This window comes from Oncorhynchus nerka, linkage group LG27 (genome assembly GCF_034236695.1).
Source record: "Oncorhynchus nerka isolate Pitt River linkage group LG27, Oner_Uvic_2.0, whole genome shotgun sequence".
Lineage (NCBI taxonomy): Eukaryota > Metazoa > Chordata > Actinopteri > Salmoniformes > Salmonidae > Oncorhynchus > Oncorhynchus nerka.
This window is the reverse complement of record NC_088422.1, coordinates 61,012,571-61,028,104: the sequence shown is the minus strand read 5'-3', so window position 1 is coordinate 61,028,104 and position 15,534 is coordinate 61,012,571. Positions and strand designations below refer to the sequence as shown.

Below are 15,534 nucleotides of genomic sequence, written 5' to 3'. Positions count from 1 at the left end.
GAGAGCTGGTAGGAACGCCAGGAGCCGTTCCTAGGGGGGGGGATTCTGTCAGGATTTGGCCAGGGTTGTTCCGGTTTTTGGTCACTAGATGCCCCCATTGTGCCTTTTGACCTTTTGTTTTCCCTTGATCCCCATTATTATTTGCACCTGTGCCTCGTTTCCCCTGATTGTATTTAAACCCTTTGTTTTCCTCAGTCCTTTGCTCTGTGTTTGTATGTTAGCACCCAGCCCTAGTATTCTGTTAACTCTTGTTGATCCCGGTGGACGCTCTTGTGGAATTCTGTTTTTTGTTCTTGTTTGTTTATTTTTGAGTATCTTTTGAGGCTTTTTGTGCTATACCTACCACCTTGTGGATTTACCTTTTTTGTCTTGGAGGATTACCTTTGTTCTTGTGGAATTCCTTTTGAGGTTGTGGAGTTACATGTGTTCCTGAAGGACTTCACTTTTTACTACATTAAATACACCGTCTCAAGTACTGCTGTGTCTGCCTCATCTTCTGGGTTCTGCCGACTATTCGTGGCTCAGTTGGTTAAGTGACTGTTTCTCACTCCGGAGACCCGGGTTCGTAACCGGGTCCTGACATACAACTCTTTAACAAATGACAGACCTTCTATAACAGATGATAGGCATTTGTGTGTGAGCGCTGAGGAACAATTGTGAAGTTGTTGTGTGTGAGCGCCGAGGAACCATTGTGAAGTTGTTGTGTGTGAGCGCCGAGGAACCATTGTGAAGTTGTTACTTAACTGACTGGCGGAGTTAATAGTGAAAAAAACTCATCATCAACCATCATAACCACTGTCTGTTTAAACTTCCTCTTTGTCTCTCATGGACATTTCTGCTTCCGTTTTTTTAACTCCTGGGGTAGGCCGGACAGTTATTGGGGTGTCGGGGTGCATGCAGTGCTGGACGGGCGGCCAGTTGTGACCCTCAACTGTAGCCCCCTATGCCTATATGTATTCTGTATTGTCCTATTCCCGAAACCAACCACAAAAAAAAACAAGCCACAGAGAATCAGCAGGCCCCTTTCATCACCAGCGAAATGGGACTTATCCGTATCTCGTTGAGGGCAACAGCCATAAAATAAAACGGTCAAATTCTTCCACTCCACATATCAGACAAGTATCCCTTTGTTGGCTTTTTGTCTTCCCATGCGCACATCCTCTTGTACGGACAGCTGAAGACTCTACATCATTCTCCCTCTCTCTCCGTCCTGTGAAAAGGTTTTTCATTGAGAAATGTGACTTGCCAAAATGCCAAATGTCAAAGTGTCTACAGGTAATTGTTACCCATGGTTAAACATTAACTTGGCACAATATCACAGTTGGCTAGCCTACTGCTGATAACCTTGGGGAAATAACAGAGCATAACAAAAGAAAGAAGTACATTTTACATCTAGATAATGAAGTTCTCTAAGAAAACGTACAGTAAGCCAGAGCTAGGAACACGTTATAGCCTAAAATAGATTGTATAGTGAATAGCCTATTTTCTATTCTTCTTCTAGAGAAAAAACTCACAACAGTTGCCCCTCTTACCAAACACCCACAGGCAGTCTGGCGCTCACACCTTGTCAGTGCTGACAGCTATTCTCTAAGGGTTATATACAGGGTTAGGCAGCTCAAACAACACTGGAACCTTTTCTATGTGGCTGTACTGTGTAGCCCGGGTGCCGGTGCAGTGTCAGATGTGCTGAAGTGTCTGGTAGTTGCCAAAATGACATTTAAAAATAGCCGAGTCTTTGAAAGATAAACTTCCAGTCATGTATGTCTGAGCTCCTTTTCACACGCTGCGGTGGCTGTCTGAGTTTCTGGGAAGAATCCGGTTTCTTTTCGCCTTCCACTTCACACAGACCGTTTCTGTTTCTGTCACTATCGTATAGCGAAGCCTATAGTCCGCGTGGGCAGTTGTGAAGAGCACCGTTCATAGGGAGACATCGACGGAAAACCATAACCAACACTTTTAGCAGAGGAGCAAACGGTTTCCCGACTGTGTAACGGTAAAAACAACTTTTTTTTACTGCACTAATCTGTGATATTCTATTTCTTTCCTAATTTCACCATAACGTGTGTGTGTAGCCTACCGGTTAATGCATTCAGTGTGGAGACAATGGATGTATTGACAAAGCAGAGGCAGGTGTTTCTATGTTTTAAAGGTCTAATAGTGAACCTCAGATTTGGCCTGCTTCACATTGTGCTAAATTAGGCTACAACCCGTTACAAACCAGTTCTTACATTTGTGTTGTTGATAGTTATCAAGTCAAGGTAACATATTCAGTTCTTTGTCAGATTGACCGATACAGTAGACAAAAATAAATTGCTCTGAAGTATGTGACAGTTGATTTTGGCTAAATTTCTTCCGAATTGTATCTGTTCTTACTTTTAGTAGGCGTAATTGTAATGGTATTACTTATTACTATTATGAAATGCAGAATCAAAGGATGAGGTGCTGCTAGTATTTTCAACAATGCTTGGATGATGGTTTTTGTGCAGTTTAATGTTTGCCCACTTCCTTGACAGGTTGACAAAATAATAAGCTATATGGAATTGTTTTAAGAAGGTCATACCAATGATCATTTAGCTATTTGAATTAGAATTTTAAGTATAAAAAAATATGTTAAAAATTATTTGATGAAAAATTAAATTTGGCCTTACTGCCATTAGCCCATACAAATGCATTGAGTAACAGATTCACTGCATGGAACAACAGATAGTCCCCCCCAAAAAATCTAAAGGAAGTTTGTTCTGAAGTGTCTCTCCTATATCTGAGAGATATAAGAAACATCAGGGAAAATATATATAGTTAATTCGGAAAGTATACAGACCCCTTGACTTTTTCCACATTTTGTTACGTTACAGCCTTATTCTAAAATTGGTTAATATGCACCTCTCTTATTCAGAGGGGTTGGGTTAAATGCGGGAAGACACATTTCAGTTGAAGGCATTCAGTTGTACAACTGACTAGGTCTCCCCCTTTCCCCTTAATATACATTACCAGTCAAAAGTTTGGACACACCTACTCATTCAAGGGTTTTTCTTTAATTTACTATTTTCTACATTGTAGAATAATTGTGAAGACATCAAAACTATGAAATAACACATGTGGAATCATGTAGTAAACAAAAAAGTGTTAAACAAATCAAAATATATTTTAGATTCTTTTGCCTTGATGACAGCTTTGCACACTCTTGCAATTCTCTCAACCAGCTTCACCTGGAATACTTTTCCAACAGTCTTGAAGGAGTTCCCACATATACTGAGCACTTGTTGCCTGCTTTTCCTTCCCTCTCCGGTCCAACTCATCCCAAACCATCTCAATTGGGTTGAGGTTGGTTGCTTGTGGAGGCCAGGTCATCTGATGCAGCACACCATCGCTCTCCTTCTTGGTCAAATAGCCATTACAAAGCCTGGAGGTATTGGGTCATTGTCCTGTAGAAAAACAAATGATAGTCCCGCTAAGCACAAACCAGATGGGATGGTGTATCGCTGCAGAATGCTATGGTACCCATGCTGTTTAAGTGTGGCTTGAATTCTATATAAATCACAGACAGTGTCACCAGCAAAGCACCATCATACCTCCTCCTCCATGCTTCACGGTGGGAACTACACATGTGGAGATTATCCATTCACCTACTCTGTGTCTCACAAAGACACGGTGGTTGAAACCAAAAATCTCAAATTTGGACCGGTCTAATGTACATTGCTCGGTTTTCTTGGCCAAAGCAAGTCTCTTCTTCTTGTTGCTGTCCTTTAGTAGTGGTTTCTTTGCAGAAATTTGACCATGAAGGCCTGATTCGCGCAGTCTCCTCTGAACAGTTGATGTTGCTTGAACTCTGTGAAGCATTTATTTGGGCTGCAATCTGAGGTGCAGTTAACCCTAATTAACTTATCCTTTGCAGCAGAGGTAACTCTGTGTCTTCCTTTCATGTGGCGGTCCTCAAGCCGCCAGTTTCATCATAGTGCTTAATGGTTTTTGCGACTGCGCTTGAAGAAACTTTCAAAGTTCTTGACATTTTCCGGATTGACTCATGTCTCATGTCTTATGTCTTGATTCATGTCTTAAAGTAATGATGGATTGTAATTTCTCTTTGGTTATTTGAGCTGTTCTTGCCATAATATGGACTTGGTATTTTACCAAATAGGGCTATCTTCTGTGTACCACCCCTTCCTTGTCACAATTGGCTCAAACGCATTAAAAAGGAAAGAAATTCCACAAATTTACTTAATTGAAATGACTACCTTATGAAGCTTATGTCTTCACTATTATAGTGAATACTAAACAATTTAGAAAATATGAAAAAATAATACCCCATAATGATAAAGCAAAAACAGGTTTTTCTAAATTTTTGCAAATGTATTAAAAATAAAAACAGGAAATATTATATTTACATAAGTATTCAGACCACTTACTCAGTACTTTGTTGAAGCACCTTTGGCAGCGATTACAGCCTAGAGTATTCTTGGGTATGACGCTACAAGCTCGGCACACCTTTATCTGTGGGGTTTCACCCATTCTTCTCTGCAGATCCTCTCAAGCTCTGCCAGGTTGGATGGGGAGCGTCGCTGCATAGCTATAATCAGGTAGTGTGACAAAATGCGTGTGCGAATTTACCCGTCTCATCAGAATGATCAAAATGGAAATTTGAGTTTCTTACACAATGGTATGTGTAATTCTTGTCACCAAGCTCATGCCTTATGTGGCTAGCTACTATACAACATGCTTTGGCCTTGAGCATTTATAACTGTATGAACTGTGTCAACACGCACACACAAACACGCACACACAAAGTTGAGAAGTGAAAAGGGACATTCTTTCACTGCGTTGAAGCCCTCGGCTTGAACAATGGAGAGGGGGTGGGAGCAGAGACTGGGTGGAGGTCGGGTTCGCCCTTCTCAAACAGACGAGAACTGAGCACCTTGTGTGCACTTGTTGATTATGTGAAGTCTGATTATGCGGTGGGGGGGGGGGGGGGGGGGACTGTGCATTTCTTATAAGTATAGTCCAACGAATTCCTAACTGGAATTACACAATGCACTACTTGAAAAGTACAAAACTGTAGTATAGCTTATCAGTAGTATGATCTGTTTGCCAAGAGGGCCACGCTCAGAGAGGAAGAACGAGTGGTTGGAAATGGAGAAGAGTAGTATTGCAGACTTGTGTGACCGGACCCCATTGTGTTAGATTATGTGTGAGATATGTTCTGAGCATAGGACAACTATTGTATAGGGAGGCAAGATAGGTAAAGACTTGGTTATAAACTCCACTCAGAGGAGAAAAGTGTGTGGAAATGGAGAAGTTCCTCAACACCTGAAACGGGGAAGTCGGGGAAGACACGCCTTATTAAAAATACACTTTTGTTGCGACTCTCTCACCACATAGGGGAAATACAGAGACCACAATCAAGACATATAGAACACGTCATTCACTGATGCTGTTTTTACAGGAGGCCAATTGTGGGATCGATTGATGTCTCACTCGTGTTGGTGCTCACGCTCATGACATAAGAAATACATTTTGGCGTCCATGAGAACATCCGTAGGAAACCTTTCTGTGTCAACATTTAGCTCAGTGCTTGTTGGTGTGTAGCATTTGCGGGTGACAGGTTTCTGATGTATGTTGTACAGCTAGCAAAGTTGATCAAAAATAGCTAGCATTGTTAACGTTAGCTAGCCAAAATTCCGTCCAGTCCCCTCAATCTTAGTCCTCTTTACACTACACTGCTTTGACGACGCAAACTAGTCCCAGGAAATATACTTTTGTATATTTAGACATATCTCTAGACAGATCTAGATTCAAATCTGTCTTCAAGAGATGTCTTCCACACTGAGATCCTGTGGGAGACATCTACACCACATACCCCCCCTCTGAGTCATACAGCATAAAGATAATGTCCCTGCAAGAATTACCTTAACTTAATACCAGTAGACAGCATTTTTTTCTGTTAGCCAATTTGTAAAGTAAAGGCTTTAAAAATATCCACACAAATATTTGTGAATAATATCATTGCATTAATCAAGTGTGCAACACTATGCACAATATGGTTTAGATGAGAAGCTCCTGTATAGTTTGAATTGGTTTTCCTTATTTTGTTTGTCTATACACTATGGTATCTACGGTATGCTATAATAGCTGCACTCACACAGGAAGCAGTAACCACATATGAGGCTAGTGTGAACAGAAAAATTGTAATCTGATGTTGAAAAGAGATAGATCTACCAATGTAGCGGAATCCTCTCTTAACTAGCTTCCATGTGTAGTTACCGACTGGAAATACACACTACTTTTTTAGCATAAAATAAAATATGGGTGAAGTAGGCAAGAATTTCCTTTATGTTTCACCATCAGACCTGCATAATTCTTACATAAAACATGTGTTTATTAGGCCAAATTAAACATTCTGTTACATTTTACCCAAGTGATCTGTTCTTGCAATTTGTAGTCTATGACATTTCAGATTTACATATAATAATTTTTCACAAAGTAGTTTGGATGTAGTGAACTACTTTTCCCAAGTAACTTTAAATAAGTAAACTATCATTTTCTTCAGGGTAGCTTTAGTGTAGCTTCACTTCTTCCAGTGGGATATTTCTATACACTCTTAGAAAAAAAGGGTGCTCTCTAGAACCTTAAAGGGTTCTTTGGCTGTCCCCATAGGAGAACGCTTTGAAGAACCCTTTTTGGTTGCAGGTAGAACATTTTATACAGAGGGTTCTACATGGAACCCAAAAGGGTTCTACCTGGAACCAAAAAGAGTTATCCTTTAGGGACAGCTGAAGAACCCTTTTGAAACCCTTTTTTTAAAGAAGCTTCACTAACACTTAAAATTGTACACAGGTAGGTCACACGTCTGCCACTACAGCTCAGTTGGAATTGAAATGAAAGACTGTGGCGTGTGTCTGTGGGAAGATGCTTCGATCACCATGGCAGCAGCCACATGGGTTGTACACGTCTTCTGCAGAATAGCTAATGTGATATATTTTGGTTCTCAGACAGGGAATTAGTGTGAATACAGTGAATTAGCATTCATTGGTAAGTCTGCATCTGTGAGCCCTCAGAACACACACTTGTCATCGAAGACAGTGAAAACAAGACACACTGAATGGTGTCTACGGGACTGATGGAAGTAAAACAGTGTTCTCATTGATAAGAACTCAAGAAAGGACACCGAATGTATTTTGTTTCAAATATTTTTATTAAACATTTACACACACACAAGAATGGTGTATAGGTATACATGACAGGTATACAATTCTTATCTAAACATAAAGGAGCAGACACGAACAACAAGACCCCGAGTTCTGGGTGCAGAACAAATAATACAAAACACGACATACAAAACAAGGACACGTAGAAAGAAAGAGGGAAGATGTCCCCCCTACCCCCCCCCCCATCCCCTATCCCCCCTCCTAACTGCTCGGGTGGTAGGGCCAGCACACGCTGCCCAAAGGTAGATTAAAATATTACAATTGAGAGTGCGTTAATAAGTACAAATTCACAGCGCCGACTCGTCCAAGTAGGAGAGGAAAGGCTGCCAGATTTGATCAAATGTTGATAATTTATTGTTCAGAATATATCTAATTCTTTCTAAGTGTACAGTGTTTGCCAATTCCCGAATGTATTTTTAGGAGTGAACAAATGTTTTTATTGATAAGGAAATAGTTCATTATATTAAAAAGATAAGAATAAGTGTATCTAAGAAGAGGAATGATGTCTAGGAGATGTGTTGTTTAGAGAATACATGATAAATAATGAGATAATTGCCCCTGGAAGGAATGGTACAGATATGTGTTTGAAAGAGTGACTGCAGTCACCCTTGGACAGATCTATCCTGCTTTTCACAGAGAGAAGTGTCTGGAACACTAATTAAAGTTGAGTTGTACTCATGTTTTACAACTGTGTTGTTCTTCTTGCCATTTTATAGAGGTCAAAGGTGAAACCATACAGTAACAATGGGGCCCAACCAGGGGTTTGGAGGGACCCTGTGGATGATCTTTCTCTTTACCCTTTTTGCATCAGGTAAGAGAACATTTTATTTGCAATGGTCTACAAATAAAGCAAAACACTGTATAAATTGAGAGGGATTCTGTTTCTTTAAAATTCCAAAAGTAAAACATAAATAATTCTCAGAAACTGTCCAAACAGGATCAGGGGAAAACGACAGGAACTTCAAAATGTGTGGAACCTGGCGCCATGGCAACGGGAAATTAACTCTGGCTCACGATTTTAAAAGGGGCTGTGGCAACATCACCATCTCAGCCAATGAGAGCTCCCTGTCCATCCATGGTCAGATAACGGCCCAATGTCAGAACTCCTCTGTCATCGAGCTGGGCCCGAGCCCAGAGGCAAGAGAGAGACCCTTCTGTATGTACTGGGAGCCACTTCTGGACCACCTCTGGGTAGAGGTGAATGGAAAGAACCACACTCTGTGCTGGTCATCTGGTCTACAGGGGAACTGCTGCACTGACCTGTCCCAAGGCAAAAAATACGGGATTTCAATGTACGGGATACTCAACGCGACACAACAGGATGATATCATAAGTTACCAAATACACCCAGCCTATGGGTTTTTTGGCGGAATGATCAACTGCAGTAAGCAAGCCGTTGAGTTATCTTGTCAGTTATATTGTCTGATGAGGAAATCAACTTTAATAAGTTATTGTTAATCTAACTACATGTTGGGTGTGTTATACAGTCTTGACAATATAAATACTAGACTGCTTCTGAATGGATTCTTTGCCTTTCAGAAAACGAGTTTTGTGATGAGGCGAGTAAGGGATCTGGTGATAAAGTGAACATGTAAGTTGTACCTCTTTGTTTTGAATTACACCCCTCCATGTCATCTCTCAAACTCCTTTATCCTCTATGGCTATGCATATCCTCTTGAGTTGACTAACCAGCATGACAAGATGTTGTTGTAAACATGTTTAGGGCAGTAGTGAAGTATGACGCAATCTATTATGAGTGAGCCGCAGAGCTTAGGCCACAGACCCCAAAAAATTGAGCTCAGTGTGAATAATGGGTGGGGTCTGGTTTGTACACAAAACTTCCATCTATTGTACAGCAGTTTCTATATCACCATCACATGCCCAAAAGTAATGTCTATATGTAATGCATAGAAACAACCTGTATGAGATAGTATTTTTTAACCCAATCTATGTCTGTATTGGTCTGTAGGATAGAGGAGACAGTGATGAGGTCCAAGGTGCTGGGGAACGTGGTGCTGCCCTGTGCCATGAGCACTGTGGTGGAGATGAAGGAAGGCTTTCAGGGCTACAACATCACTCTGCCTGTAAGACCACACACACACACACACACACACACACACACACACACACACACGTTATACGATTTGTATAAATAACTTGTGTTGGTATTGTGCAGGCACCTCGAGGAGTTCCTCCTCAAATGATTCCATCAGTTCACCTGCCTTCTTGTCTGAAACCTCCAGAAAAGAAAAAGGTCAAGGTTGTCTGCACCTACTTCAAAAACAGTACCTTTTTCCAGGTAAGAGCCAATGGGGTTTTCCACTTGGCTGCTACCCTAGTCTATGTAAGCTGTACATGACAGTTTACACTAAAGCACCAAAACAGTCGTAGTCCGAGACTGGGTTTAATCGTTGTCCATAGACTATGAAGTGTAGTTGTGATTCTGGTTGTTGTGTGTTCACAGTGGCATCCTAAGGCAAACCACAATGTCGTCAGGATTCTAGAAGATGTGGTGGGAATCACCGTGGAGAACGAGATCATCACCAACCTTACAGAGCCAATCAGGATTGGTTTCCATCATTCTGTCATACCAGTAAGTGTGTGCGTGCCTGACTGCATGTGTGTGTCTTAGACTTGAAGTGCCGCCGTTTTTTCCCCCCTTGATGTATTTTACTGTCTCAAACTCTCCGAGCACAAACCCCTTTCAGAAGCGAAAGGAAACAAAAGTGGAAGATTTGTAGAAAAAAAAAGTCTCATCTCAGAATGAGTCACTCTAGCAATTGTACTGTAGCAAGTAGCTTTTTATTCAATACTGTACATCACAGGGGTGTTGCCTCTGAGTACAGTAGATGTGTATTCTTAAACAGTTGTACAGTTAGAGTAAAGTTAACTTTCTGTTGTATGGTTGTAGTGTTTAGTGTTTCTGGACTTTATCTCAGCATGGCCCTTAGTGTTATCACTTTTAGATATTTTGAATGATACTGGTGCATCAGTTCAATTGAAAATGTTTTATTCAGGTCATTGTACACTTGATCCTTTCTGTTCAGTATGTGAGTCGGTCAACAGTAACACTTGTAAAATATGATTGCAGCTCATCTTGCATGCCAGACAGATATACAATATTTGGTATGTGTTGTTGTTCAGTATCCAGGTCACCATCTAGTGGTGAATTAAATATGTTAGTCCCTACTTGCCTCTCACCTCCCTTTTGTGACTTTTCTTTTTCAGACAAGTCACTCAAGAAAATGTGTTTCTTGGGACACAAAGAAAGGTTTGTAAAGAAACATGTTTAATCTTTGTTGCAATAATAGCGTACTTATTTGTATTATTATTTTTTGTATTGAATATAGAGGATGTTTATTAATTTTTAGAAACCAGGTCTTTCGAGCCCTGAATGCTGATTGGCTGAAAGCCGTGGTAAATGAGAAATTATAAACCAGGTAGTTTGACTCCTGGATGCTGATTGGCTGAAAGCCGTGGTATATCAGGCAATATACCACAGGTATGATGCGAAATTACTTGTTTACTGTTCTAATTATGTTGGTAACCAGTTTATAATAGCAGTAAGGTACCTCTGGGGTTTGTGGTGTATGATCAATATAGCATGGCTAAGGACTGTATCCAGGCACTTCTCGTTGCGTCGTGCCCTAAGCTGTGGTAGATTGGCTATATACCACACCACCTCGGGCCTTAATTCTTAATTATGCAGGGTTAGCATTTCCAGGTCTTGCTAAGGCTATTGGTATTGGTTTAATTGTTGCAGATCCAGCAGAGGTCACATGGAAAAAGGAAGGTTGTGAGACCATACAAAAAGGTGCAGAGGACACAGAATGCCGCTGTAATCATCTCACATACTTCGCCATCCTAGTGGTGAGCTATAACCTCTATCATGGAATATTTCCATGGGCAATCATTTGAATAAATCAATAACAACTAATCAAGTAGATTTGTAATAGTAGGCCTAAAATTGGTTTTGTCTTCTACTCACCTCAGCAATTAGAACCACGACCAGTGCGCCATCTGAAGGCTCTAACGGTCATTACATCAATGGGCTGTGCCGCTTCTACGTTGAGCTGTGTTGTCCTCATGATCTTCCTTAACAAACAGAGGTACTTCTCCTCACGCGCAAGGATCTGTCTCCCTGCAGCCCGTCCTACCCATAATATCTCCTACCAGGCCTCAACATGTGACAATACTTCCTAATGATGTTGTGCAAATATCTCAGAGATCATGGGAAATTCCTAAATGTCTTAAAAAAAACAAGATATGAGTGATATTCGTTTCATAACAGTTATCTTTGTCTATTTATTTATCTCCCTCCATCCCCCCTCCAACCCTCCCTCTCTCTCCCTAACTTTCTCTCCTCTTTTTGCACTGTGGCAGGAGAGAGATGAACCCGTCCACAGCGGTCCATCGAGGTCTGGCCATGGCACTGTTCCTTCTTAGCTTCCTCTTCTTCCTGACAGGGATTGTGGCCAACGTGGGAGGGAACAAGGCATGCTGTGTTTTTGGGGCGGCTCTCCACTATGCTCTGCTCAGTTCCTTCTCCTGGATGTCTATTGAAGGGTTACACACCTTTTGGTTGGTCTATGTAGTGTTCAGCCCCTCCCCCAGTACTTACGTCTGGCACCTGGTTGGCTTTGGTGAGTGGAAACATACGCAAATAATTGGTTTATATTCCACTGCTCATTGTTGGTAGATGAATACAATTGACTTGAGTACAACTTTAAGCCGTTGACTTTTACTGTACCATCATTTTCATCCTCTGTCCAGGTGTCCCAGCTGTTCCGGTCATTGTACTGCTTGCCATTGGAAAAGTCTACGGTGTGATAGAGGTTGTGTCCAGTGATGATGTCGACAACTCCTACTTGATGTGAGTGCACTTTGGATCTACTGCACCTGAAAGATGAACAGTAGTTCAAGTTTGGACATTTGACTGAAGTGGTGAGTAAGTCAGCCCAGTGATTCATACTTTTTCACCATGGTCTTCTAGGTGCTGGATGGATGTCTCTCCAGACTCTGTGGGCCTACTAGCCCATTACTTCATCAACCTGACCTTCCTGGCTGTAGTGGTCCTCTCTGGTCTGATCATGCTCTTCCTGGTCCAGAGAAAGATCCAGAACCGAGACGAGTGGAGGAAGAACAAGGTGGCGTTCATCAGTATCTGGGGTCTCAGCTGCCTATTTGGGACCTCATGGGGCCTGGAATTCCTGGACTTTGGACAGCTCTCTGAGTTCATCCTCTTCCTTTTCTGCATCCTCAACTCCCTACAGGGTAGGTCCACCTCTGTTGAGTCTAACAAAAGGTTCATATGGTCACATGACCAAAGGAGGCTGTCAGAGCCCACCGTCCATTGTGTTGCTTTGAAACAATGCCCTGTAAAAGTGTTGTTTCAGCAGCATATCAGGAGAAAACCTCCCTGCAACCAGTCTGCTAGAAGTTCACCATAAAGCTGTACTTTATGGTGTGACCATTTTAAAGACACCTATATGGATTTGTTTCCATGTCATTTGTTTCTCAACTGTTGAAATAAGTGACATTCAATACGGGTTTAGCTGTTACAAATAGCTTAGAATGATGTTGGTTATAGGCTGTTTTGATATCAGAATCTGGAATCTAATTCTGGAGCATAGACTCTTGCTTCTGTAAGGTGTTATTGGCCCATCACAGAACTAATCTGAAACATTCTGTGGTCTGTCCCATAGGTTTCTTCCTGATGCTTCGATTCTACATTCTTGATCGGATGCGGAAACAATCGGGGTCTAGTTTGGATGGCAGCAGTAGCACAGCATCTTCCACCAGGCAACACATGCTACAGGAGTAGAGCTGAGCTGGGGTACATGGGATACCATATTTTTGTAGGGTAAAAGGAGGAGCAATGTACCAAACACTGTCACTCAGAACATTCCAACTCTGGGGGTTGAGATTCAGAATATTGTACTGCACAAGCCATTTCCATACACATATCGGAGTGACTGTAAAAAACTACTGTCAAAATGAAAGCTTAAAGCTAAAATCTGCATAAGGTGAAACAGCGCCACTGATCGCCCCAGGCGCATTTGTTAAAAAAACATTTTTAATGGGGCAGAGATGCATCCTGCATCGTGGTAAAATAATAATATAGTACTCTGCTGATCTATCACATGTGCGATGATGTCAGAGGCCAAAAAGAAAACGGGTGTTCGTTGTTTGAAGAAACGTCTTTGTTGTTGTAATATTGCAAACGGATGTTGCAGTTTCATCGCTATGGATTCCAGCTTTAAGTCCCAGGCCGACCCTTAAAATGGTTGTTTTATTCTGTGTACGTTTATTATTTAATAGATATCAGTCATTTCAAACTTTTGAGCCTAATCGTTTACCCATTCATCATGTTGTCAAATCCCATATGTAACAAACTTTCATACATAGTTTTAAAGAGAATGGCAGCCCATACATCAGTCATACGGATGTTAGAAGAAGTTAGATGAACCTGAAATGTGCTGTACGGGAGACATTCCAATTAAGATTGTGGATAATCGGTAGGTGATTTGTAATTTCCAACGTCTCTAAAACTATGTACTGTTTCAGTGATTTTTCCCCATCTACTTTACTCAGAAAGGGACTCATAGAAGTGTCGCTCTGTAGAATGTCTGCGGAGTGTCTTTCAGATGATGGCCTATGACATTTGGTTTAAGTTGGCAACTTGCTCTATTCTGTGACCGACACACTGTACATTCAGATCATAGTTAGACTGTTTTTTGCACTTTATTTTTTCACTCGTACAGATATTTATTTTTTGAGAAAACATGACTGGTTGTGTGGCTCACATCATTGTGTATATATTTTGCAACTTTTGAAAACGTATTGTATTTGTATATTAGTATGAATGTAAATGTGTATTGCTTCAATAAAAGTTTACTGTACAAGAAAAGAACACCAGGACCTTAGTTTGAATGTGTAACTACAAATATATGTAATAATTGATGTCTATATAATCCATAAGTAAAATATTTGCACTGTATACAACTACAATGACAGACTGACCAGTTGAATCCAGGTGAAAGCTATGATCCCTTATTGATGTCACCTGTTAAATCCACTTCAATCAGTGCAGATGTAGCGGGGGAGACACGTTAAAATAATCATTTTTAAGCCTTGAGACATGGATTGTGAACGGGCAAGACAAACGATTGAAGTGCCTTTGAACAGAGTATGGTAGTAGGTGCCAGGCGCACCGGTTTGAGTGTGTCGAGTAATGCTACGCTGCTGGGTTTTTCACACTCAACACTTTCCTGTGTGTATCAATAATGGCCCACCACCCAAAGGACATCCAGCCGACTTGACACAACTGTGGGAAGCGAAGCATTGGAGTCGACATGGGCCAGGATTCCTCTGGAACACCTTTGACACCTTGTAGTCCATGCCTGACAAATTGAGGCTGTTCTGAGGGCAAAAGAGGGCGCAAACCAATATTAGGAATGTGTTCCTAACATTTGTACACTCGGTGTATGTTGATGCTGTAGTTTTGGTTTACAGTAAATTGCAGAGGTTCAAAGGGAAAACACAGTATATCATGATTGCTTAATTGCAGGATGATTACAGTGACAGTGTGGAAACTTGCACAACAGGGTTTTTACGTGGCCACACACTGGGTTACTTCAGAGTGACAGGGGGCAGGGTAAATGCACTCATTCTCCCTCATTCTGAGGGTGAATGAGGAAGTAAGCCATCAAACTGATACTTATTTTAGGCTGTCAATGAGATGTCCATTCCTAAGTAGAGGATTGACTATATTTAGCCTACATTAGAATTTACTGCTACCAGACTTAGATACAGCAAACCAATTGTGTCCACACTATATCCCTGTGCTTTTAATGCACAAAGGTGGGTGTGAGTAAAACATAGTGTTAAATAAGACACCGTCCGCTTTTCATACCCACAAATATTTCAACTTACCCATTGTAAATAGCGTAACACCCTAACCACATCTTAAAGTAAATGGAAACGAGAATAAAGAGACACATCACTTCCTTTGTGTCTGAGTCATCAAGGCCAGTCATAAACTCATCATATTGACACAATTATGATCCAAGTCAGATAGATTCAAATCGATGATGTGTATGATGAGCCCAGAGATGACCACGTCCATTGTGATTATAGCGTGCCATTTCCCAAACTTCCTCACCTGGCTGAAGACAGTCAGACACCGACTTATAAAAAAAATTGTAAAAGTGAATGTCTACACATTGGCTGAAACATATTCATGTCTCAGCCATATCCACTCCCAGGTAGCTCATTACAGTAATGTCGGTATTTTATCTGCCTTTGCATATTTTAGGCTTTACCACTTCCCTGT

The 15,534-nt window shown here is 41.1% G+C and overlaps 1 protein-coding gene across 2 annotated transcripts; it reads left to right on the top strand.

Moving 5' to 3' along the window:
• Positions 1 to 1,436: 1,436 nt before the first annotated feature.
• On the top strand, positions 1,437 to 14,112 carry LOC115134091 (adhesion G-protein coupled receptor G5-like). 2 transcript variants are annotated; one of them, XM_065011863.1, is made up of 14 exons: positions 1,437 to 1,993; positions 7,916 to 8,010; positions 8,122 to 8,583; positions 8,739 to 8,790; positions 9,169 to 9,283; positions 9,376 to 9,498; positions 9,664 to 9,792; positions 10,428 to 10,470; positions 10,963 to 11,069; positions 11,193 to 11,308; positions 11,583 to 11,842; positions 11,973 to 12,072; positions 12,193 to 12,473; positions 12,905 to 14,112. In XM_065011863.1, exons 2-14 carry the CDS (start codon positions 7,944 to 7,946, stop codon positions 13,021 to 13,023), a joined length of 1,974 nt encoding a protein of 657 aa, XP_064867935.1. In that variant the 5' UTR covers positions 1,437 to 1,993; positions 7,916 to 7,943; the 3' UTR covers positions 13,024 to 14,112. The 2 variants fall into 2 exon arrangements, with proteins under 2 accessions (XP_064867935.1, XP_029523585.1); XM_029667725.2 differs by having other exon boundaries at positions 1,439 to 1,993; positions 8,137 to 8,583.
• The last annotated feature ends 1,422 nt before the right edge of the window (positions 14,113 to 15,534 follow it).